The following is a 26,956-nucleotide window of genomic DNA, read 5'->3' on the forward strand; positions in this document are numbered from 1 at the left end:
TTATGCGCAAAGTGATACATATGAATGAAGTTCTGAGTGCCTCTAGTTAGTGTGGAGGTGCTGATGATGGAGTCTGTGTTCCAGCATCGTGACTGAATTAGATCTATGTACAAGTCATACTATTTAGAGATACCTGCATCAGAATAAATATTAAACAGCTGAAAAGGAAAGGTCAGGCATCAGCAATCTCATAAAACACGATTTATTGTTCTATACTGTTACTGTATGGTTTAACACTCTAAAGATCTTTTATCTTTATAAACTGTCGCAGCACTTTACCAGCATCTTAAAGAAACCTATAGTTGTGTATTGTGCTAGATTCATATATTTGTGTTGTTTTTACAGTTATACCTGTAAGACTAATTAATAAAAGTTAAATTATATTTGTTTTTCAAAGGGGTTTAACCTGAGCCAGAACAAACAACGATAGCAAGCATCACTTCATACAGGGTTAACCGCATACAGATGTTAATATACATTATATAATTGTCTTTTTTTTTTAAAATGCACTGGAATTTACTCGGTATCCTTATACGCAAAGTCCAGGGGTCTGAATCGATATCTAACCTCTCCCATATAAACAGAAGCAGTCAACATGTAACTAACGATAGTCATGTATAAGATAAGTAATCAATAATTATTGTGTTGTGCTTCTAACTACTTGTGTGATTGTGATTGTGAGAAAGATAAAACCTCTATGCACATCCTAGTCTTGCCTGTGGCAAAAAACGAATAGCACCTTCATAAAATAACTTTTCTTTTTTTATGATTTTGATATGAACAATTAGAAATAAAGTATCTTCAATGTGTTGGTCATTTGATGTTCATCACCTCTGTTATTATATGTCACTATAAACATCGAAATTAATGGAGTCAAGCCACTGACTAGCTGTTGCTCTTATTTCCATAGGAGTCTTCTGTTTATACGGATATGGCTGCTGCACTTTGGAAGATCAAATCTCTGGACCTGAGCTTGTGGATCTGTCTCCTGCTCCTCAACCTCCTTCCTCACGCCAGGTACCGCCACACACTGCGTCTCTCCACCTCCTTCCCTCCCCTTTCATTCCCTCTTCTCCGCCTCTGCTGTTGATGTTCTCGTGATGTGTTTTGTATTATACACCTTCATTAATCAGGCTCACTGCTGCGGCAGACACTGCGATCAAACCATTAGAAGCGAAAGTTCATCTATATTGCAAGGAGAGGAAAAGCACGACTTGTTTTTGTTATTGCACGGTGAGAAGGTCCCGGGTTTGACTGTCAGTCTGTCGAAAGAAATAACCACATCTTGAAAGAATGGTCTTAGTCAATAAAATAAAATAAAATAAACTGCAGGATTGCAAGGAAAATCTTTATCATTGACCTGAAAGGTAAAGAATATTCTTTGTGTTTTCTCCTACAATCTCAAGGACTTCCCGGACAGCATCGGGCTTTCACATTTTTCAGATATTTTGGACAGGGATTAAAATAGAGCCCATGCCACCTTGTCCTACATAAGGTCTGGAAAAAAACAGCACCAGGGCAAAATAAAGTGAACTTATCCACCCATCTTATCTTCACCAGTCTCAATTTCACTGACTTAAATGAATTAATTTGCATTGTGCAGCACACCACAGCCACGATCTCCATTCACAGCATTTTTAACTCCTGCGTCCTGTGCACATTCTTTCCAGTCGGTGTGTTAAAGTCAGCAAAAAGAAGAAGCTCCAGCTTGTACAAGTCGTTCTAACCACACCGCTCGTGAGTTCAAATGAAGAGATCGCGCAGGTTGCCGTGTTAGCATTGTTGATAAGGTAAGGTGTTGTGGCAGGGAGATGCAGCGGCGTGAAAAATCACTTTAGGATTTCTGCACGCAATAGGAAAGGCTCCCTGCACCAGGTAGAAAGCAGACCGGGGAAGGAAATCGGAACAGTATGACAGGGATTAGCCCAGTTTGCTTTGTCATGGTGCCACTTGGCTCTCTGTGCTTATTAGGAGCACACAGCGCTTGTAATTACATATATTAAATAGGAATGTGGAGCCAGGGGAAGGTGCAGGCCAAACCTGGCAAGAGCTTATGAAATTATTTTTTTGTGATGTTAAGTTTGTGCCTTACTCTTTGTTCTTTTTCACTAATGACCATAGTAGTTCACCTGAACCATTGAGCTGCATTGACAGCTTCATCCACATAAATATATCTTGAATATCATCGGTGTGGGGGTGGTTTTAATAGTTTGGGATAAAATCCTTAGTTCCATGGAAAGGAAATCGTAATGCTACAGTGACCCCATGCACAAAGTCAGTACAGACATCATTGTCCCAGTTTGGTGACTTGACTGAGCATTGACCTTAAACCCTTTCAACACCTTCGGGATGAAATGAGCTCATACATATTACTTTGAATAATCTGCTGCAATTATACAATGTACATTTAATGTAGATATTTTGCAATGTTTGTTTACAATTATATACTAAGTGTCCAGAGCCCTGCAGCCACGTCCCCCAAAGTTTTGTGGGAAATGTTCCCAGAAGAGTAGAGCCTATTGTCGTAGTTTTTGGTTCACAAGGCAAAACATGTGCTTCGTGAGAGGAGGGCGCAGTGACCTTGACGTTTGACCACCACATTCTCATCAGTTCATCCTTGAGTCCAATGGAACATTTGTACAATATTTGAAGTGTTCTTGAGATATTCTTAACCAGATTGGGATGGACTGACAACTCCAAAATAAAAATGTGCCAGTTTGCCACAACAGCAACAAAGATATGTTAAAATTCTGTCGTCAAGCTGACTCACTGCAGACTCTGATCTAGATAAACTCAGCGTAAAGGCCATACTTCTATAATCTACAGATCATATGTAACCACAGGAAATATAAAACATGCTTATACAACATGGATGACATCATGCGTGACACACCACACTGCCCAAACTCTTCCTGCTACCTTGTCAAATAAAACACAGTTATTTAATATATTCAGTTTTGAAACGTGACCTTGGTTTGATTATTCAACATGACGCCATAAAGAAGATTGACGATTGAATTATTGGCATCAGCGCTCTGGATGTTAATGAAAGAAAAAATGCAAAATCAATAGATGTGATGAGAGCAGCAGTTAATAATAGAAATGTATGAAGTCTTGACACATCCAGGAACGAGGAACTGTCACCTCGCTCTTTTCAGCGGGGCTCAATTCATTATGCATGGGCCTAACACAGCAAGTGACAAGGATTTTTGCAAACGTTAATCTTTCTGCTTAAACATGGTGTTGTGCACATATGCAGTCCTTGCAGAGCAGGCTTCACTTAGCACTTTATACTCAGATGAACTTGTGCTGCTGTAAATCAGGCTTCACGTTAGTTCATTTGAGGAAAACATTTGTGTTTGCTGCCTCTGAATAAATTTCAAAAAACAAAGATGAAATTTGCATCCGAAGGTGACAGGCCATCAAAAAATACAAGTTGCTGAAGTTGAGAAATACAAACGTTAGAATGCACAAGCTCCCAGAATATCGAAATATCAGCGGAGCCATTTCTCTCTGAGACCTGCTCCCTCCCTGAAGCCGGCTGTTGCTATCAGCAACCTCTAAATCGGCTTTACTCCAGTTGAAGAAGGAGACTTTTCTAATGGATTCAGGTGTAACAGACAAATCCTCTATATAAGGGCCTGTCATTCTGCACGTCACCAAATTTTCTCATTCCCGGAACACTGGGAGACGAGGCACGATTAAGCTATTATTCCCAAGAATCCATGTATTACATGTAAATGAAGAGAAAGTGTATCTTCACCTACTGAACGTCTTTCATTCCGTCAGCCCGCCTTCCTCCCAGCCCCCACTACTCCAGTCGACACTTAGCGAGTTTGGACAGTCGGGCCATCTTGTTGTCTATTGTGTTTGTAATCTTTTGCCAGGCTGCCGGCTGACGTGTCACATAATCAATAGCTATAAGCATGAGAGTGCTATATGTTCACTTTGCCAATGGATTGGCTCTGAAGTTGCCCAGCCTCTACTCGCCTTCTCACTCCGTCTCGCATGAATTATTCACAGCGTGGCAGAGAGGGGCATCACTTTGAGATGTGACCCGGTCAACAGATAACATTCCGTTTCTGTTGGGTTGTCAAGGTTAATGTGTCACAGGTCCAGACAAGGGTAATGTATTCATGGATGAGCCACTTTGCTGATTGAATGAGCAAGCAAATTGTTTCCTCTTGGAATGGAGAGAAAGGAAAGTCAAAGGTTCACTGGGCGTGACGAATGTTAAATTATCAGTCAATATATGCCTTCTGCTTTTAATTACTGACAACGAAACAGCAGTCGCCCGATATGCTTTAAATGAAAAGTGTTTGAAATTAAGTGGCCAGCAAGGTGTTTTACTCACGAGGTTAACTGGTGAGGGTTACAGTGCAGCAAAACCATCATCTATCTACCAATTCCAGAAATCTATCTGTCTGTGGTTCGCATATCCCAAGAACCACTCATCACACTTGACACGGGTATTGTCAAGTGCCAGGGCCCAAGGCAGAGCACTATCAAATTCAATTGGTAGAATAAGAATGAACAGCTCTTCTTTGCAGCTTCAGGGTTCCCTGGACTGAGTCCTGTCTTTACTTACCGCGGCTCAATTACTGCAGGTCACATTTAGTTTGAGAAAGAAAGCTGTTATCAGCATCAGGCAAACAGCCCATTCCAAACAGGCAGGTTTAGAACAGGTGCTGCACCAGTATCTGCAATTGGGCAAATAATCTGATGAACCTGTCTGGTTCCTTGTATCTCAATTATAACTCATGGCTGACTTCTTAATCCTTTTCATTGATCTGTTTTCTAATTATAGTCTATATCAATAGTTTTTCTCAAATCCTGTTAATATATATTGACTGGTATTTCTAATAAGAAACCACCCCACAGCTGGATTTCTTAAAGAAAGCGCAGACTATATGTCAACAACTGGGAAGATGTTGCTCAGTGGTGCCATGTAAATCCAGCGTCCATCAACCAACTGAAATTCTTTAAACATTCAATCGATCTGTGCTCTAATTAGTTTTGAGTTTCAGTCAATTTCCTATTGATGTAGCAAGTCTGTGGCCAATGATCTTGGAAAGTTAGCATTAGTGGACGTCCCCAGCAGGCGTGAATCAGACTGAAACAGGAATGGATTTCCCAGGAGGTGTCCACACAGCTGTAAACTGAACGCAGACCACTCAGCTCTGGAAATTCTCCAATACTAAGTTGATGTCTCCTAGAATGAACCCTCTCTCCATGAAACAAGTAAATCAAAGTGGGTTTTCTGTTGTTTTAAGATAGCTCAAGTTGTATCTCTGTGTTTTTTTATGTTGGTTATTTCTTGTTTTTCCTCCGGGAAACGGCTCCGATTCACTTCACATTGAGCATTGTCTCTGAAACACAATCATTTCAGTACATCCCATATTCTTTGCCACCAGCAACATCCACCCCCGACTCCCGCTCTGAAGAAGAATCCGAGTCTGAAGCAAAGCTGTGGATAAACACGCCGCTCAATACAGATTAAAATCCCTAAACCTACAGTAACTGCGCCTTTGAATGTGTTGCACAAACTGACTCAGAGTCTTGTAAACAAGGTTTTCCAGAGAAAATGTGAAAGTACAATGACACAAGAGAAATTAATGTACTTTTCTTTCTGATTTACAGCAACATTTGGCCTCTAAATTGTTATTTCATTAAGTGACCCGGATAAAACTATCATGGAAGTATAAACCAACAGTTGCCAAAACATAAAGTCACTTAAGATGCGCAGTAATAAGGAATTCAATATCAAACAAACCAGCTGTATTGCATATTTTAACAACCAAAAGAAATGTGTCAGACTTCTTTGGCAGTTTATCAAACAGCATTTTGGGGGCAACAGACAATTTAATCATTCCTACAGGGAAGCTTGTTATGATTCTCCAGCCTGTGCTTTCAGAAACCAAGTGTTTGGCAGAGTCGAGATAGTAGCTTCTTTTTGAGATACTAAATCACAGCTCAGCAGCTGTTGATCTACTGACTGAATATCCACTTATTATATCGATGCTGCTAGAATGGTAATGACGGTAAGTGATGAGTAATTACCCTTTGATGACTCCATTAGTTCTTGTTGTTGTGCTCGTCCTCCCCACTTACAACTCACCAATGTTTGGTTTGGGGCTCAAGTATTAATGCAGCTTGTGCTCACAGCAGTTCAAGAGGGAAACATGGGAACTCAGTATGGAATGAGATGAACGCACACTGAGCAGGAGGCTAAAGTAGGCCTGATGAAGTAGTATTGAGACCCAGCCAGATTTCACCAGTTTGCTGTAAACATGAGCGAACACAAGTCTAAAGCGACACGTCAGTAGTTGTTAGGAGTTTTGAGCCATTGGCAAAAGTCCAGACTGTGTTGTCTGGAATAATCTAAATGAGTCCAAACAGTCAGATGGCGCCTCAGACTGACATTGCACCCAGCATTCTGTCTTTGGTTAAGACAAAGGTGTTTTTGACAGATGGTCGGACTTAAACATGAAATCCAACCATCTGCCAAAAAGACATTTGTGCTTTTTTCTATAACTCTGCTAAATCATAAAAAATAAAAAACTAGAATAGCACTTAGTAGAGCGTGTACCTCTGCCAAGGCCCAACAGTCCCTTTACAATTCAATCAAGCTGCAGCAAATTTCACACACTAATAGATATAATTTCCCTAAATGTTCCTGACTTTTTGGTTTACCATGATCCATGACTTTCCCCCTATGAAAATCTTGCAATGTTAAAGAAACTAATGCTTTCTTCCCTGACCCATTTCGCATCCTTCTACCAAGTATAATGGAAAACCAATCTGTAGTTTTTGTGTTATCTTGCTTACAACAAACCAATCAATAAGCAAACGGACAGGAGTGAAAACATATCCTCCTTCATGAAGATAACCAGAGAACAGGAAGGGTTTTTAAACTTCAAAATCACTTTGTCAGTTGTTGAAGACAATTACTTGTCAAGCATTATGTCTAATACCTAGTAGACAGAAAGACTATATAAAATGATTGGTATTGTTGTTCATTGTGTGTTAAACATGAGCAAACAGTATTAATTAAAACATACACCGCGATATATTTGAAATCTAATTAGATGTTCTAAAAAAATAATAGATCCATTCTTCAGGGCACCAAAAGAGTCTAGACCCTCAAGATGTTTATTTGTTGTCCCGGTAACATGAAAAATGACTGCATTATATCACACAAAAGAAAACAATTAACGCGTCCGAATTGGGCGTATAACGCTTATCTTTATCCAACTAGCTTTTCTTTCAAGGGACGCTTGGCGACATAAAAGAAAGTCAATTATGCTTTTACTTTCCAAACATAAACTCTGCTGCCCTGTCAGGTTAACCAGTGGCAGTAACTTTTATGGACGTTGTATTACCATAATGCTGAAACACGAGCAAGGACAAAGGATTGTTCAACAGACATGAAATATGGGAGCTTGAGTCCTTCTTGTCCCGGCTCTGGCCGTCGTCCAATAATTAGCTATGTGTGATGACTTCTAGTCTAGTATTGATTACTTTTAAAATGACTTACACATTTATAAGTTGTCAAGCTATAGATTTTTATCTGCATAGAGGCGCAGGGTATTCACTTAGGTCAATTGTGTTAATATACACTTAACTCTAAAGTATTGATTGTGATATTGAAGCTGTCCGATAGGAAGTCATTTCTCTTTCTGATAAAGACGAATGCAATTGAGTGGCTAATAGATGCCAACAGTGCTGCTGATAGACAACACTGTGATAGCAGCTGATTCCTTCACAGTTTATGTTGTACCTGTTGCTGTACCACCTCCTCACAAGGGAAGGTGTGATGTTTGCCACCACGTTGTCATATAGCGATTACATTCAAGCCCTTAAGCTTCTGACGGCATCTCAGGTGTGTGGGATCGCTAATATGCCAATTTATTCTGGTTTACAGTCCACTGGGCCCATTCACCAATTCCCCTGCCTCATTAATCCAGCTCTGCTACCTTCAACTTTCAGATGTGACATGAAATACGTTTCCTTTCATTAATGCCTGTAAAGAGAGCAGAAACTCTGGAAGTTCAAGAATTTATTCATGGCCGAGATAGAAAAGTTAATGTGTGGTGATAAAAAGCAAAATAGAACAAAGTGCAGAATAAACAGACTTAATCATGTCCATTGAAACTTCTGCTTCATTGAGACAAAACATTATGGCCAATAACAACATTGGATGTGTGTGGAGGTGGCACACCCCTAATATTTGTGTAACCCAGATTGATCGGAAAATGAATCCATTCGCATTTTCTTTTCTTTTCCACATTTCTGGAAAATTGGATGAAAACTGATGATGTTCACATTCTTACTCAGGTTAGAAACATCTTCAAAGTCATAGCTTTGCTGTCTAAAGGACTGAAGTTCACCATCATGGAAACATGAATGTATATACCATGATGTCTGCAGGTTTCAGCTATAACAATTCAATTGATTGGAAAATAGTTTAACTACTAAGTTCATTACATTCAAAAGATCATTTTTCGACACATTTGCCAAAATTCCAGCTCCTTTAGAGAGGATTCACTGCGGTTCTCATGTGCCATGATAGTAAACTCCACGGCAAATGTAGTTGTTTCGGGAATAAGACATTTCAGCATTTGTAGATATTTTACAGATCAATTAATGATAATTAATAAATGATCATGTTGTAATGAGCATACTTTCAGTTTCTTTGGTGGTGGGGCTGCAGCTGTGTGGCTCTGCGACTCGAAGGTCATCTGAATGTCCTGAATGTCGCAGTGTGGTTGTGCTGCAGAGCCCCATGTGACTGACACAGGTTGCTACGCACGTGCGGTCACTGCAGTTGTAACGACACCTTACAATGAATGATGAAATATTTCAAGGAAATCAGTCAATGTCACCGTGAAAAACTGAACATTTATGTTTTGTGAACACTGAGGACAACCCCTTTATTCTAAATTATGACAGCATTCCTGTAATATTTATGATTAGAATTAGTACCATACACAAACAAAACAAAGGAAAGAGAGAAATGAAATTGAAAGGAGCAGATCAGTCATAGACGAGGAGAGAGCACATGCGCTTGAGGGATGGAAACCGATGAACGGGATAACACCGCTTGTCAAGGATGCGATTAATGAGAAACAGGAGCTTGAGTATTTTTAGCTTTTGTGCCACCGAGGACCAAACACTGACATACGCTGCCCGGACAGATGGGGATACATATGTTAGCTGTAGGACCTGCAATGTACTGCTGTATGTGACCTTTACCTGTGGCGTCAGCATCAGTAAATCAGGAATATATAGGCTCCATAAAGAAGATACATACAAGCACTCACTGGTCTGTAATTACATGGAGCGTTGAACGGCCTGTAACGACTGGATTTATGTGTCAACATGTTACAATAAACTGATTCATTGGATTCTGTTTGTCCCTACTCCTCTAGATGAGATAACTCTTTTCTCCTGAAATTTCAATCGGATTTTGAATTATAAAAAAAGGGGGGGGGGGGTTGCGTCAAGATCATCAGCTCTTGAATTGGTTTTTAAGCTGCTTTTCCTGAGGCTCTATAGGAAATGATTTGCCATTTGAACTCGTCTGCTAGTCCTGCCATCTACACGAAAAAAAACACATTTTGTAAGAGTCAGCTTTTAAAGTTATAAACGATCTCTTCAATGCTGCTGATGCTGGAGATTTTGTTTCTGTAATTCCTACCAGTGATGTATGCAACGCTTTGGCTTTCTTCTCGAAAGGAGGTGGGTGTCACAACCGTTAAAATATTGATCTTTATTTAAGATGATTTCCTGTTGCTGTAACAAGGGCGTTGCTCAATCGAGCATATTTCATCTGTGGCATTCAAAACAACACACCTACTTTATGTCTCGTAGATGTCTTTATTACACCTTTATTTTTGTCAGTGTTACAATTTTATTAAAACAGATGTAGCAAATATAAGATTTCTTAGTCTGCAAATTTAAATGCTGACTTTGAAATTATTGTTTAAAATGCAATGCCAGGTAAACTGGACATAGCCAACGTAGCTGCCACTATGTTTTGAAGTAAAATGTTGGCAGTTTTTTCATTTTGTGTGAACCTAAACCTCTCGGAGGACAGATAAGGATCCTGTGTGCGGCCTGAATAGACAGTGGAGAGACAGTTCTCTGCTCTCCCTGGGACCTTGGTTGTCATGGCAGTGGATTAAAGCTTGTTAAAGATCAAGGACAACAAGGCGGAGGAAAATTGTTAAAAATCCAAGATCAAGTCAGGCAGAGGCTTTTACAGCGATGGATTGGGGAGTTTAGACTGTGTGGGAGCAGTACACAGGATGTGTGTGCGCTGAATGCAAAGAGGAGACGAGGAGAGGATGGACCAGACCTGTTTGACTAAAGACAGGAACAAATGATGCTCTACAGTAAAAAACCATTCTGCATTTGAGTAGATTTATCTCACTTATCAGACATCTCATCGTGCACACACTGTAAACACACTTTTCTATAACTTCACCAAATATAAACTTCTGCTACAAGCAATTATCGACTCATCTTCCACAAAGACGGCATCCTTTTTCTGAACACCATCAACTGCTGGGTATAGAACAGCAGTGTCGGGCTGTTTGTTGGGGGTACCAGCTGGAAATTAAAAAAAATTCCAATTGACTTTTACTGTCCTCCCTTTGTTTCACTGTCTGAACAGACTGTGCTTGTTAAACACAAGTTTCCAACGCTTTGCTTGCCAATGGTGATCAATGGGCCAAGGAGTCCCTCAAATTGACTTCCACCCCTTGCTTTAAATGGAAATGTTAAACAGATGCTGGGGAGGAGGTGCTGGCCTTCTCTGTCTTTACCGTTGAACTTCTGTTGAAAAACCTTCTCCCTGAGTTGAAACAGTTTTAGTGTCCTCTGCACTGAGCAAGACTCTTTGGAAATCTCTCGACAATGTATGAGATTTATTTTAAGTCAACACAGAGGGTAAAAGTCAGTGCTCTGAAGAGAGCTTCCCTCAGGACACATAGGCTAACTTGGCATACAGTGCAAACACACATTACAAAGTGTGTCCAGTAGACGTGTTACAGGCATTTTCTGAAAATGTCCCCAAGGTTCCTGCCTAACAAAGTGTTCCACGCACAGCCAACTGGGAAAAAGCCTCCGGGGGCGACCCAAAACAAGCAGCCCAGCTGGTATGACAACCTGGGGGCCCCAGAGGAGAAGCTGGCGGAAGTTTGTAGGAAAAATGCATTGATCATTGAGTGGTTATTGTAGGTAAACAGCTCTACAGTGAATCTAGAGTCAAAAGTGTATCGATGGGAGTCACGTATAAATGCAGGGCTGGACCAGATTGCAGATACACAAAAACAATGGCTAGCAAACAAAACTCCTGTAACTAAGCACACAATCCGACAAAGGAGACAGGGGAGACAAGGGAGCAGAAGAGACTAAATACATAAGGGAGGTAGGGATACTCTATATGGCAGGGCGGACACTCACACCAACTACAGGAACATATAAACTAGACAATCTAACAACTAAAAAACAAGTCTATTGACTGCATGTGTCCAAAAATAAATCAAAAGTCCACAAAGTCCTTATAAATCCTTAACCCAGAGCAGAAAAGTGATACAAAAGCCATTGTGCATATCTCTGTACAGTGAGTTCTTAGGTTCAGAAGTATTTTGAGATATTGTAGGCTTGGTCAAATGCTCAAAAGTGGTAATTCACCATCTTAGTCTAACATGTTAGTATGCCAGATGGAAAGTTACATTTATTGCAATCCATCCTGGAGGAGGTAAGTGGCTGTGTGTAACTTTCATGAATATCTGCATGCTAATCCATTCAGTAGTTGCAGAGAAATTCCATTCTGGACAAAAGTATGGATTGACCAATCCCTACAGCTTCACTGCTAGAATGGTTAAGAAATACTTTTTTGCATTATGACAGTCTGCTGCAGTAAAGATATATTATAACCTATTTATATAAAAAGATGTAAGTTCCCCTTCTACAAATTCTTTCAAAATTTGAATATATATCATTTTAGGGCTGCTCCCTTTAAATGCTGAAACCAAAGTGGATAAAAGAAGTAACATGACAAATGTTGTCCTCGATGAACGACCGCAGATACGGCAGTTCTCCCTGGAGTCGGCCTCAGCCACTGTATGTCAGCTGATAATAGATTCCACCCTTCAGCTTCTCTTGTACATATTATCTGCTCAAAACAGGCAAGTGAAAGAAAGGCAGCAACCCCACACAAACCCTATATTTCAAGGAAAACAAGGCCTCCATTGGTAACAGACAATATGCTGCATAATGAGCTGCTGCATAACATTATTAGTTTATTGTTGGTCGACATGAGGCAATGTGAGTGGGAGGATCTGGCAGGGAAGATTAGTTATGTTGTGAAGGTTAACTCATGCATGAATTCAAGTTTGGAATTTACTATTTATTACATAATCAAGAATGTGCTAATTAGACGTCCTCCTCCCCCATGCCGTTTCCACACATTGAAGGATTTAGTTGACAGGAGGATGGAATTAAATATTGGTTGCCACATACCATACACAATAAATAAAACAGTGCCTCCATAACTGCAGCGAGAAAATAAAATCACCCGCTTCCAATATATCCTTTCCACAAGGCTCACTAATCCCGTCCATTCGATTTCGGTCGCCTACAGCACTCAGCAACAAGATAATTCAGTGAGTGCGTCCGGGCACTTTAAGCAGTGGAAGGATATCAGGATTGGTATCAGTCATCCGTGGCACGCCCGTCACTCCATATGGGGGGGACACACCCTCGGAGAGAGGGATGGTGTCGTTGGATGAAGATGTTGAGGCATATTTCCTAAGGTGCTCACTCTGAATTCAGGATGCATGAGCAGCAACAACAGCTGCTGCCAATTTTTTATAGATGAAAAGCGTGTTGGTATGACAGTGACAGAGGCAGAGACAAAGAGGCTGTTTGTTTTAATCCTCTCTTATGCTCTTATCAGAATTCCACAATATCCACCTTTCTCTGTCATTGACATCAAAGGACCTCACCCATTTAGCGCAGCGCTCCTATGACGTTGTCATACTGAAGATGGATGGAGCAGAACTAGAGATGTTGTCTGTTTTTATTACGAGCGTTCATGTTACAAAGTAGTCCACCAGGACTGGGTGCTTGCATGTATTCTGCTATTCAAAGCAGCACTTTGCCAGATGTCTTGTGGGTCCAACCCTGCGTTTTCGTGCCAGAGCGCTCCAAACTGCCACATCTGTGGGGATGCTGGAATGCCCTCATTCAAATTCATGAGCTGGCTGATGATTTCCCATCATCATCAGTTTCGACTCCATGATGTACTAGTCGGTGCGATTTAAAAGTCCAGCCAGGAAACTCTTGACAAACATTTTTACAATCTGACCTTTCTGACTCCTCCATCTATCTAAGGAAACTGCCTGAGTCCATTAGCTTACACTCACAAAGCCAGATCCCTCACTGGCCTTTGTCTTGTTCCAATATTCTCCTTTTAATGGGAATGCATCAGATTGAGGAAGTAAAAACACCTCATGGGACCTTTTCATTGACTGTAGCTACACTGTGCATAGGACAGAGGAGAGCACTGACCATACACTCAGGTCGTATTCGGTCAAGTTTTCTTCTGGCCTCTCCTGCGCCTCCTCTGAGCTCCTGTCTTTGGTAAATAATGAAATGCACGCCCTGCCACGTGGGCAGAGCCGATTTACAAAAATAGTTTCACACTCTTTCAAATATTCAACATCCAGCAGCTGTAGGATGAAGTAACTGACCTCGGGAGTCAAATCAGTCACCGAGTGAAACGTCGGCACACAACCCGCACGCTTGAACTGCGACTTGGACAATTACTCCTCCGTCACTCTGTCAGCATCTTCTGCTCGTACTGCCACCCCAGCAGCTCTCATTACTGCTCACTTCCCTCCAGGGTTCACCCACTCGCTCCACGCCTCCTGTCTGGCAGCAGGCCCCCGTGTGCCCTGAGAGACCACTGCTACATCTCTTCCCTGGCCAAAGCCTGTAATCCCTCACCTGTCAGGCTGGTTAAGTGCACTAACCTTGGATCCACGCCAGCCCACTCGCTCGGCTCTCGCCCGTTCCACTTAACTCAGCGAGTTCGGCCCACACGCGCTTTCTCCCACCACCTCGCAAGTGTTGGACCCCACATTGTCATGTCAGAGAAGATACAGGGTCATCTGTGACCGCTGATAAACACCATCACAGTCTACGTTGTTTCAAGTAAACCTGAGTTAAACAGTTCAACAATATAAAGAGTCTGTGTTGCAGAGTGAAGTTAAAAAACTTCAGGGTTCATCCTGCCAGGTTCATCTGTGATGCCAATGAGATGAACAACTCAATATGTTCCACATACAGACAGACAGACATTTGTGGAATCAGGAGGTTGATGTAAACTACAGTGCACTAATAAATGGTACATATTTGCATATCGGAACATTATATTTTTCATTTCTTCTCCACCATTGAGCTTCGAGGGAGGAAAAAGAAAAATTACCTACGCCTAATTTCAACCAAAGACCACTGCAAAATCCGTGCCTATAAGAAATTGGACTGAGCAATAATTAAAGACATGATTTCTACGGAGCATAGTGTAATGGGAAAATTATTACATATCATGACACAACAAGCAATTATCAATTCTGGATGTTTAATTCAAACCGTCTGCGGACGGTTTACAAAGGTCAAGTCACGACAACAGACTTGACCTCAATGGCACAGAGCTCAAACATCACGGTGACAGATATGAGGGCAATGGCGATGAGCTCTCAAAAGTACACTCCATTTATACAATCAGATCCCTCCTCTCCACAGTAAAATACATTTGTCCAATCAGCTTCTCTCCATGTCGTTTACAGGAAGACCAGACATTGGTCTCTGGCGGTCTCTTTGAAGTTTGAACAAGATGCTAAACGCATCTTGTTCCAGACCCTGTGAGTTTCTCAGAGATCTCCTGTCTCTGCAGGTCACACCTATTAGCCTTTGAAGCTCCCTGCTGCAGAAGACTTAATTGGCCCCTGTTGAGAAACCTTTTGTTCACACTAGACTGAGAAGGCCACGTCTATAAGGCCCTTCAAGAGTATTATGCATAGTGTTAACTTGACCTAAACTCTGACTATGAGTCTTAAACACAGAAATACATCTTTCAGTAAACTTCTTTCTATATAAATGTAATCTGTTACATTTGAACATGTCTAAATACAAAATTCCCATCACAATTCCTCCCTTTTTATCCATCTGGGATCAACATCTTTATAACATCTCATCATTTAGATTGGGAATTTTTCCAGGATATGTGAATTAAAGAAGTAACACTAGTCTTAGTGCAAAAACAATACAACAGAGTTACACAATTGAAAATGATCAGTTTCTACAAACTTCAATAACATATTTTACAATTATTAAAATGATGTGCATCATATTATCAAAATGTTCACTGTGTTGGTGCCACACTTCGTCCTGATCGTGTGTCGAACACCTCCTTGTTGAAGAACATCTTGTTTCAGAGACATCTTGTATGCTCTGACTTTGATGATCAGAAATTTGATGTTGTTCCTGCCAAGCATTCGTGAGCAGGGAAACCATCTCTTTTCCCTTGAATGCTTCTCAGTCGTATAATCATGTGTTGCTGATCTCCTGTTGGTGCGGTTGTGTTCAGCGTGTAGCTCTTCAAATGTGTTGACTCTCCTTGCAACACCTAAAAATTTCAGACTGAAGCTCACACACTGGCACAAAGCACTTCCCGTCCTGTAGATCCACCCCTGGCTCTGGAAATCCTCCTGCGTTGGCCCTCATCTCCAGGTTGACCTCTGCGACCTTCCTGTCATCTGTGTTGAGAGGCATTTGGCTTGCACTCGTTCCATCGACGTCGTCTTCTTCTTCCATCCGCACGTCCTTAAGCACAATCCAGTCTCCTGGTTTCAGGTCACGCAGTCCTCTCTCCATGGATTTAGATAGAATCTCCTCGTCTGCCTGTGGATTTTAAAGAGTACAGGAAACAGTTTAAAACAATATCTACCAGTTTGTTTTTCAATGTGTTTTTCAATGTGTTTGTTATGTTTGTTTTTTACTTCCTTCTCTCTCCACTGTCCCATCCCTGGCGGGATGTGGCATGATGTTGCCTTGTGTTGATACTCATACTCACCAGTATCCATAATGCTATACTTATGAATATGTTACCCTTGTCAGCGGACATCCTTTTGAAATCTTCCATCATGGAATGAGTTCTCCGAACAGTATCTGTTTCACCGCTGGAGAATCCTGTTTAGATGTTTGGGAAACACTTCTGCTTGCATAGAAATCATGTCATAAAACAAAACAGTATTTATTTATTTCCCTAACCTACTTTATTTACTTAATCTTTATTAAACATCTCTATAAATGATTAAACCGTTTGTTTTGAGGTGGATGTCAATCTTGTAGAATCTGGATGTCCTTATTTTATTTGTAACTCAAATTACATAACTCTGTTAAAAAAGTTTTATTGAATATTATTTAGAGTGTTTCTTGTGTACACCCAATAACCCAATTCATCTATATCCAGCATATGTTACTCCTCTCTCTTGACACACTGACTCCAGTCATGTGTCAATCCAACCTAATGAGAAAACATACACAGTTTGAACAAAATCATCCATATCCCACATCAAAAAGTCCATCGACCACCAAACAAAACACAGTCTATCAAGACTACTTAATTCCTAAACTAATAAACCCAAATCTGCATTCTAAAAAAAATTTAGTTCGATGTAGTCTTGCTAACCGCTCCTGTAACCCACATTAAATGTCAGTGTTAAGAATCATTCAAATGCCTTCCATGTCCTCTACAGACTGCATACTGTTTGCAACCAGTAACACAGTCAAGGCAAGACAATGGTGTGAAGTCAATCTCATGAATTTCTTCTTCAGCCCAAATCACATGCAGAACCCCCCATGCAAACAAGCTATCAGTGTAAATCTTGACACTCTCGCCACTAGCATATTTGCATCTCTTTGGTTCATGCATGTAATGATGGGGACGGTTTTCCTTTGTTTCAAACAGAGTCGTAAAACCCCTCTGTCATTCGTTATCACACTGTGATGCTGAAAACCTGTCATCAAACACTTCAGTTTCCCAATATTCAGCTGTTAACCATTTAAATCTGCTCTACTGATAAAGTTAAGAATTTCCTAGTTAAAAACTTTCTATTTGTAAATAGTAATGTCTATCATCCAAAACAATACTGTATCATAGCTGAACCTCCTAGCTGTTGAAAAGTGAATGTTATTTTCTCAAGCAAATATCATTGTTACAGCATATGACACTAGTAGAGTCTTATTTCAAAGTATCACACATATCACATTACTCTGTTCTCTCAGTAGCTGCCATTGCTCTGAGACTTGCTTGAAACTTTGCATCTGTTGCTTTTCCCCTAAAGGAAAAAGTTTTTCTGTTTAAACAAAAGATTACTCATATTCCACAAGAAGATTTCAGATATTCTTTTCTATTGCGTCTGCTCTTCTGATCAGACCAAAATCATATATGTGTCCGTTTCACAAACATGATAGTACCTGTTATCAACTCAGAAAAATCAATAATGTTTACAACAAACTAAAAATGTCATTCAATTACATCAAAGAAATACATTTTCATGCAGAAATGTGTTCAGAAACCCCAATGTGATTTAGCATGAAAGAAAATCGTTTGCGATTAACTTTAAACCTTCCTTTTAAAATCTTTTAATTTGATTAAATGTATTTTCTTTTCTTATAGCCAATGTATCTATCAAAAACTACTGAGACAACACAGTATTTACTATTCTAAATGCAACCAAACTTATTTTATCCTTAATTTACTTACTATATAACCTTTAAACTAAATTTGTCTTACCAAGTGTTTAGATAAATCTAAGTAAATACCATTTGTGCTCTAATTTGATCTCTCCCCTTGCTCTTTGCAAGAGGATGTTAATTTAGAGGTGAGAAATTTGTCTCGGATCATCCATTGATACGCTTGTGTCAGATCCCCCTTTCTCGTTTAAATAAATGCAGATGTTATTCAACTCTGTCTTCCACTACTGCCCTGCTGTTTTAAAATTTAGCATACTATTCTATCTTCCCCCTAAATTTTACCCAGCAGTAAAGTGACAACAGAGATAAATGTTTGTCTTGCATTTAGCCTCTAACCACATTATTAAACCCCAATGATAAAAATGGATCTATCTACAACTTTTGCATATGTTTTTCTATCATTATGAGCTATATAACATTCATTCTAAAAGTAATATCACACTATTCACACATATTTACTGGTGCTTTTAGTTCCTGAACCTAAAAATAGATTTAATTTGTGTGTTTTTAGCAATTAGTTTTATTGATTTCTAATTTAACTATAATAATGTTAACCATATGCTTTATGTGTAACATTAATTCACATGGTGTCTGCAGCTGTGTTCTTACTTATATGAAGTTTTGTTGAACTTCTCTCTCTCCATCATGGTCTGCTCTTGATGGCTGCTCTGTCTCCATGATCTCCCTCTCAGTGGAAATGTATCCAGATCAGAACCTATTTGGAGAGACTGATACCTGGAGATTATTTCGGTTACTTCCTTCTGTATACTGTCTCTTATGTTGACTTCAGTCAACCAACACTCAAATGCTCTCCAGTCTGGCACAAATAGCTCCACATCTCTCCCTCTTGTTGCTTCTTTGCTTCGTTCTTGTTCAATGAGCAATTTGATCTTAAGTTGCTTCAACTGATTTAAAGTTATGTTCCCTGTGTTTGGAAAATCATAGTTTTTTACCCACAAGCCAAACTGTGTAACACTATAATGACCATACTTCAGAACCATATCTTGGACTGTAGGAGAAGAAATCTGTGGTAAATTCATCTCTGTAATGGTTGTTTATCAATTTAAACTCTGATTTATTCAGTAGAATACGAATCTTTTGGGAATTTAAGTTCTACTGATATGGAAAAGACCCTAATGTTTCAGAATTAATTTCTAAAGCCAATTATTTTCCTATTTCTTAAAAAACGTCTATTTTCAAATTCGTTTTAAGATTGATCTGAATCTTTTTCTTTTTCTTTTGATATAAGCCTTTAAAACTTACACATATATCCCAAATATGATTGAAATTATACTCACCTTATTCCAGTGTTGAGAATTCCAAGAAATCCTCTCTCACTCACTCCTCACTTTTTCTTTTTCAGCTGTAATTCTCAGATTAGTCTCATCAAATCATGCATGTTACTTGTATCAAATCATCAACATTTGTGTAACGTTGATAGTAACCTTTCACCTTCAAAACACTTTTTAAGAGACAATGAGAAAAACCCCTTCAGTTATAATATTGCCACTGTAATCACCTCTTGTAATTACTAAGTTTTAATTTTAATTCCTCTAATACAATTCTAAAACTCTGCATGAATCAAATCGCCTTAGAGAAAACTTCATTTCACATTTCTCTTAAACAAGACACATGCAGGTATAAAATGTATGGGAATTTATCAGATTTTTCAACAGATAGCTATGCTGAGACGATACAGACCTGGCCTAGGTCTCTCTGTCACAGCTTTTCCTCCATTTCAAAATAATAATACTATGATATATTTATATTCTACTCTTCTGCTTGTTTACAATAACTATGAGCATGCCGCAGCGCCCAATATTAAAGTAATTTAGCATTAAACTCTTTCGCTAAACCCTGTTTAACATTTTGATCTTTTTTTGAAAAGAATCTTAACCTATTAAGCTTATTGTGAATCCTACACCGGTCTCTAAGACCTCCTTAGTATATACACGTCTGTAACTCACTTCCCTGAATGAGTGAATTTCTTTGGACCTTTTTCCTTAAAAGATCTAAAAACAAGAATTATACTTTACCAGAATGAAACTGCTTGCCTGTCCCAGTCGGTTCTTTAGCCCACCTCAGTGAGCACTCCGGATTCTCAGAACATCAGGCCCACTGAAATAATAAAGGTTTAGTTCCAAACGTACTGCCCCGGCGCAATTACCTACCCTCAGCACCGAGAGCCAGAGTCGCTCACGTGGATGTCACTGCCAACAACAGCCAAATGTAATGGAAAAATTATTACATATCATGACACAACAAGCAATTATCAATTCTGGATGTTTAATTCAAACCGTCTGCGGACGGTTTACAAAGGTCAAGTCACGACAACAGACTTGACCTCAATGGCACAGAGCTCAAACATCACGGTGACAGATATGAGGGCAATGGCGATGAGCTCTCAAAAGTACACTCCATTTATACAATCAGATCCCTCCTCTCCACAGTAAAATACATTTGTCCAATCAGCTTCTCTCCATGTCGTTTACAGGAAGACCAGACATTGGTCTCTGGCGGTCTCTTTGAAGTTTGAACAAGATGCTAAACGCATCTTGTTCCAGACCCTGTGGGTTTCTCAGAGATCTCCTGTCTCTGCAGGTCACACCTATTAGCCTTTGAAGCTCCCTGCTGCAGAAGACTTAATTGGCCCCTGTTGAGAAACCTTTTGTTCACACTAGACTGAGAAGGCCACGTCTATAAGGCCCTTCAAGAGTATTATGCATAGTGTTAACTTGACCTAAACTCTGACTATGAGTCTTAAACACAGAAATACATCTTTCAGTAAACTTCTTTCTATATAAATGTAATCTGTTACATTTGAACATGTCTAAATACAAAATTCCCATCACAATAGCCAATTAAGAAACTTTCTACAGGGTTACATTTTAATGCAGTCTGTCTCTTCTGAGAGAGACTGCACTACAATGAAAGTTCAAAGCCTGTTTGCAGACACAGTATAAAGTTGTTTAATTGTCTGTGTGCTCCAAGATATATAATCCCTGACTTAATATTTCTCTATGTTCTATCTAATTAAATCTCAGTACTGTTGGAGCGCTTAATGTGCCCCTGCTTTATAGTACCTTTCAAATGTAATGATAATGGCTCAATATGAACTCATCAACACACATGCTGTGTGGAAATAAGTCAGACGACAGTATTTTTAACTAAAGACATTCAATGTGTTCAGCTGAATGATAAATAACGGATTTAATACCATTTAACATGCCAGCAAAAATCCATTGTAGCTTTTCATTCCAGTCCAACCAGCCTCAGGTGAACATCGTGCACCACTCACTGCTCCATTAAGTCTGTGTTGGATGCAGCAGTGGTTTTCTTGTCACAAATAGTGAAGCATGACTTCTGAATCTTGCTACTTTTGGAAAATGTCACACTTGTCAGTTTCTGTTACCGTGCGTTCTTGCTGCAAATGGGGTTGTGTTGTCGCAAATCGAACACGGCCGCTGTGCAGCCAGCGTAAATGACGATCGCAACGTTTGACTGCAAATGTCGGCCCATACAACATAACTGCCGGCTACTTTGCCCACTTGAAAATGATAGCTTAATTTCTTGTAGATGCTGACAGTTTTTCACGACATGGAAATTACGACACCATCTTCTCCAACGACGTGTCCTTCTCCCCCTGCCGCCATTTTCACATGCTTGGAAACGTGTCGGTGGTCCCTCCCCTTCCCCAACAAATCCAGAACGGTGACTTTTTGACAGTTTAGAGTGCACCATCCAAGTGCATGTCATCATACTTGTCAGTGTCAACACACCCGTGCACTCAAAAAGGGAAACTGTGGGTATGGAGGTACACAAATTTAGACAGAGCACCTTTACTAAAGGAGCTTTTTTTTCCAGCTTACATTTTGTCTCGTCATATCAGCAAAAATAACATCCGTAACATCCATGGTCGAACGTACACTTTTAACCGTAAGGCTTCAACTTTACAGTGACTGTGAGGGATGATTTAATCAGAAAATATGGCATTCATTCAAAATTAACATTGTTTAAATCCTAAATCTATGACCAGTATAAATAATCTATACACGAAGGTTGCCAAAATTTGCATCTATCCATCTATCAATCCATCCATCTTCCTACTTATTTCAGAAATGTCTCACCGAGAGCTGTTCACCTTATCGGCTTCACACTCTGCATGTGTATTATTAAGGGCTGAATGAAGCATGCTAATGAATTTGGTGCAATTTGAAAACCAGCGACCAGCCGCTTTGTAGCAGCAGCTGCTGAGACTCATCAATGAAAGTAATGCATGATTAGGACAACAGAGCATTAATGACAACAGCAACGACGAGGGATTCTTCAGTTCTGGGTTGTGCTTATTGGGCCAGGCTGCACCGAGCTTTGGATAAACAGGTGAACAGCTCTTTGTGCAGAAGGGGGGGTGCACCTTAAGAGTTCTGTGGACTGAGTCCTACAGCAGCTCTTTACTTGCTGTTACTTGCTGCAGGTCACATCTACAGTTTCAGAAAGAAAACCGCAACCAGCTTGACCAAAGTGCAACCAAACTGTATGTTATGATTGTCTCAATATCCCTGTATTGAGATACTGAATATCAAACAAACTAATAAAATAAAATATAGCAGCTGGAATGATTATGTAACCTGTATTTTTCTAAAAATCATATACCAAAGGAAATCTCCCATCGCTTAGTCCTCATCGGTGAATCTAAACAGCTGTCTGATCTTGGAAGAGGATTGTGTGTGTGTTTGTGTGCGTGTGTGTGTGTTTGTGTGTGTCTGCATGACAGAGTACGAGTGCTTTGGTGAAACACGCAGATGGGACACACCACACGAGTACTTTGTTTTTTTGAAGTGGATATTTAAGTGAGGAGAACAGTTTCTTAGGGACCAAAGGTTTCTCATTAAATTTTGAATTTCCATTGGTGCAAGCAGAGAAGCCTTTTTGTTTGATATATGATTCATGTTAAGCGAGATATTACCTTTTGCAGTCAAACTAGTCCCAGCCATTTCCCAAAGCTTTTTGTATTCCGTGTTTTTGTGTGTCTGAGCCGCCTCGGACATGCACGCCTGTCACTTTTTGATAAGGGGCCTGATTGAAAAGCCAGAAATGTGTATTGCATTCAAATATTCAGCATATTCTAACCCATTTTTGGTTCAGCTTAATTATACAGTGAGGTGCCCATTTGACAACCCGAATATATCAAACTGTGACCGAGTCAATAAGGTTAAAAGGCTCAGGCTCAGTGGACTGCACAGTGGAGATACTGAGCTTTAAGTGTCTGGCATCATCAGGCTAATAATTAGAATGTTCCTCTTTGCATTGTTATCCCAAGGTTTCATCCTGGTTTGTTTTTCATCACCGACGTCACCTTGGTAACAGGCAAGAGCAATTTAACAGGACAGCAAACACTCGCCGAACTGATCTGCATTTTTAATGATTGTGATTTTCCTGTGGCTTCTTCACAATCAACCCTGTTTTTCACCTGATGGATGCTTTATATTTTATAATGTAGATCATAGATTTATAGTTTATTGTCTTCATTGTCCAAAATAATCCTGTTTATTTTTCTCTCTTTCTTTTGGTTGGGGGGGTTCAGAAATCCTTAAGCATTATACCATAAACAACGTGAGCCATTTAGGAGGTGATCTGTGGAACATGAGGGAGCCCTGATGCCTAATTGCTATTTATTTATAGCTCACAAATAATAGCCACTTAGCGAGAATGGAATCATTTGCCCAAACGTCTCAAAATTAGGATGTGCATATTTTGCATGCATTGAAAGTGACCTTTACCTAATGAATGTTTTAATGAAAGGGGTTGTGGCTCAGATGGACTTTTTAAGATGAGTTGTAATTACAGGAGAGATTAAGCCACACAGAAAGCCATTCTAGCAAAGCAATATATTATAGTTTAAAGAAAATTTGAGTTTCCCTTTAAGCCCTCAATTTCTTTAAGCCCTGTCCCCCTACCAGTGTAATGCCGTGCATACGAGAGTGCATGCACATGGAGTGGTTGTTGATGGGGGTTACTCGGATATTACAGGTCGCTCCTCATGGGGATTCTAGTTTAATCAAAGACGGTGCTGATTAACTCATCAGTGCTCCACCTACAGTGAAGTGGCCTTTTCATCTCCCCTACAATATTGTTCTGCAGGGGATTGTGGGCCAAGTAAATTAATAACCAGTGGCTGATAGCATGTGATGTATGCTCTCGCAAAACGCTGCCGAGTGTTTAATATTTGGGAAATGATTCATAAGCAGTTGTGTTTCTTTCTTTGTTTGTTGTTTTTAACTTAAAATATTCAGATTCCAGCCTGTTAAGACAAATATAACAACGCAAACACAACCAGACAGTTATTATACAAATATTGATTAAAGCCCAAGGCTGATCATTGATATAAGATTTTCACTGTGAGAGAAATATAAAACAGCCAGGAGAAATCCGACCAAATTTCGTATTAGAAAAACGTCAAAACATAATCATATTAAATATGTTATGTACTTTACTTAGATTATATTCAAAATAACTTGTTATTTAGTTTTTTAAATTGAAGTCCTGCCTTGGATCACGTTTAATATTTAGAGCAAAGTGTTCTCAAAACATGTATTTTTACTGAAAGCTGGTATACAGTATGCAATGTCTTAATTCATGTATTATTGATGTATCCATCTGTGCGATGGAGTGTCACAACACATAAAGCCCATAAAACTGTGTATTAACTGTGAGAATATAGATTGCATTAAGCACCAAACACCAGGCTTTCACACCACTGTACACTGAAGGCATGTTGATCTCAGTGCTGCACTAATGGAGCAATGTATCAAGGCTTTTATTACACAGAGTGTGTTTTCATGCTTTTGAATCCATCTTCCTCTCTGCATTTCTTCCTCCAGGGCAGTAGTTGGACACAGAGAGCCGCTGCCTGATGATAGCAGAGACAATATCACCATTTTCACCCGGATCCTAGACAGGCTACTGGATGGATACGACAACAGGCTACGTCCTGGGCTGGGAGGTAAGCAACCGTATATGTTCGATAAATCAGAAACTTCTGCAGAGAGGAAGGTTTCAGGCTGCTTCACTGAGCCTCTGTTTTATGACACAGATAACTGGGATAAAAATGCAAATCAGCCCGTACATCCTCTTTTCTCTTTATAGAGATGTTGTTATTATGTATGAAGTCAGTTTACATATTTTATTTAGTTATTATTTTTTTTATTTTTTTTATAGTGGTGACATAAACAAAAGCAAATATTTTGTTCAGATGCAAGCAGCTTGTTTAATATTGATCTTCTTCAGGTTTTTATCAACACACGCTGATCACTACACATATAAATTAATGATAATTTATTCAAAAAGCTGCTTTGGTAAAACCGACTTGTTTATGCAACAGCTGATTCTCTAGATCAGTGTGTGATTTACACTTCCTAAAGATGCCATATTACCCAATGTCCATTGCAAATAAACATCCACAGATCCACTTGGAAGCCACTGAAAATGTGCCATTTTTGAGTTTGATTATCTTAATATACAAACAGGGACGAGTATACAAGACTATGAATACAATTTACAGTGTTAATCAATGAATATTATATATAATCCAAAACTGGATGGGTTTTTTTTTTGCCAGAGAATAAAAACCTCCAAATCGACTGCTAGGTTTTAAAAGATTGACATTAATGTTTTTGCACATTGCTGTAATGTAGTGTTAGTGTAGCTATTTTATTTGTTTCTTTCCACTATTAGATTATTGAACATCATGGATCCAAAAAATCACTCACTCATTCTCTCATTGCAGATGTATTGTTGAGAGTCATGGAAGCAATCTAGCACTGACGTCCGGTTTTCATTTTGTGCAGCACTGTAATAGAAATCTGTTTTCCCCTGGGTGAAGCCTTTGTTCAATCATGCCCAAATGGCAAATAAGCACATATGTCAGTGCAAATCCCTCTAATTGGTGCTTTTTCTATCCAAATATTTGCCCCCGGAGGACGAGAAACCTAACAGCAATCCCACATGCTCCAGCAGGCGTTGCCATCTCTTAGCCAGCCAGCTGGAATGGTCACTTCTGCTCTAATGCTCGCTGCTGAAGACACGAGCGTGGCTACCGGGGCTTCGGCGCCACCAGGCTGGATGACCTGGACTCTGTGGCAGTGCCCAGCGAGAAGAACCAGGCACAAGATGTTAATGTCATATTGTGCCTCTGCTCCAGCCTTCAAGGGCAATGGGATGGCGAGGCTCGCACCAGTCATGGCTCACAGTCATGGAGATTTCCTCATGTAGAGCCCTGACTCTTTGTGGAGCAGTGAAAGCAAACAGGCTATTCCTGGAATAACAGCACAGAGGATCATTTTGTGTTGCAGATAAATTAATCAAATTTATCGGAAAATATGACATTACAGGACGTAGGAGTACCTTTGCAGATTATATTTTCCATGAGCTGATTCAAAGACCTTGATTTAGAGTTTAAACCAATTGTGGCCCTTCTCAGTGTAGCCGGCATGCTCATTCAAAGTCAAGGTCATCTGTCTGCAGACGGAAAAGATAACCAGTCCTGTCCCGTTGGCCGCCCCCCCCGCCCCACCAGTGGCTCCGTCTCAGACCAGACAGAGGCTGGAGAGCACCATTTCATTTAATTTTCCGAGGCATCTATTAGCTCTGCCCTATGCTCTGGTGCCTTGTTGTAAACAGCAACGGGGCAACTCTTTCAGTTTCCCCACCACCAAGGCCTGCCACGCAAACTGCTGACTAGGTGTTGTGATAATCACGTATTTGCGAGCGCTATTTGTGTCACAGGGATGATTAATGTGGAGGTGGATCTGCCCTCTCTCAGGGGGGCCCTTTGCCAGAGGATTGGAGACTTCACCTGTGGGTGGTCGCCGAGACCGGGGACACTGTTATAGCCATGGATCCATTCACTTTTGGAGAAAGGCCTCATCACTCTCTAGTTGTTACACCACTGGGAGCAGCCATTTGTCTCGCCAATAGCTCAAAAGGCTGCTTTACACATTTGCCCCAGAGGAGCTGATTCAGCCCACGCTGAGGAGGGCAAAATTTGATCTGTCACGACTTTCATATCACGCCCTGCTTAATGTTTTATTAAAGTCATTTCAGTCATTTCACATCTCTGAATTAA

At 40.0% G+C, this 26,956-nt stretch overlaps 1 protein-coding gene across 1 annotated transcript in view; it reads left to right on the top strand.

Annotated features, from left to right (window-relative positions):
• Positions 1-931: 931 nt before the first annotated feature.
• The window catches only part of gabra3 (gamma-aminobutyric acid type A receptor subunit alpha3), a 63,308-nt gene continuing 37,283 nt past the window's right edge, over positions 932-26,956 (top strand). Inside the window, exons 1-2 of the mRNA XM_061085572.1 lie at positions 932-1,017; positions 24,714-24,835. Coding sequence (XP_060941555.1) covers positions 932-1,017; positions 24,714-24,835 — 208 coding nt within the window. The remainder of the gene's footprint in view (positions 1,018-24,713; positions 24,836-26,956) is intronic.

This window comes from Limanda limanda, chromosome 14 (genome assembly GCF_963576545.1).
Source record: "Limanda limanda chromosome 14, fLimLim1.1, whole genome shotgun sequence".
NCBI lineage: Eukaryota > Metazoa > Chordata > Actinopteri > Pleuronectiformes > Pleuronectidae > Limanda > Limanda limanda.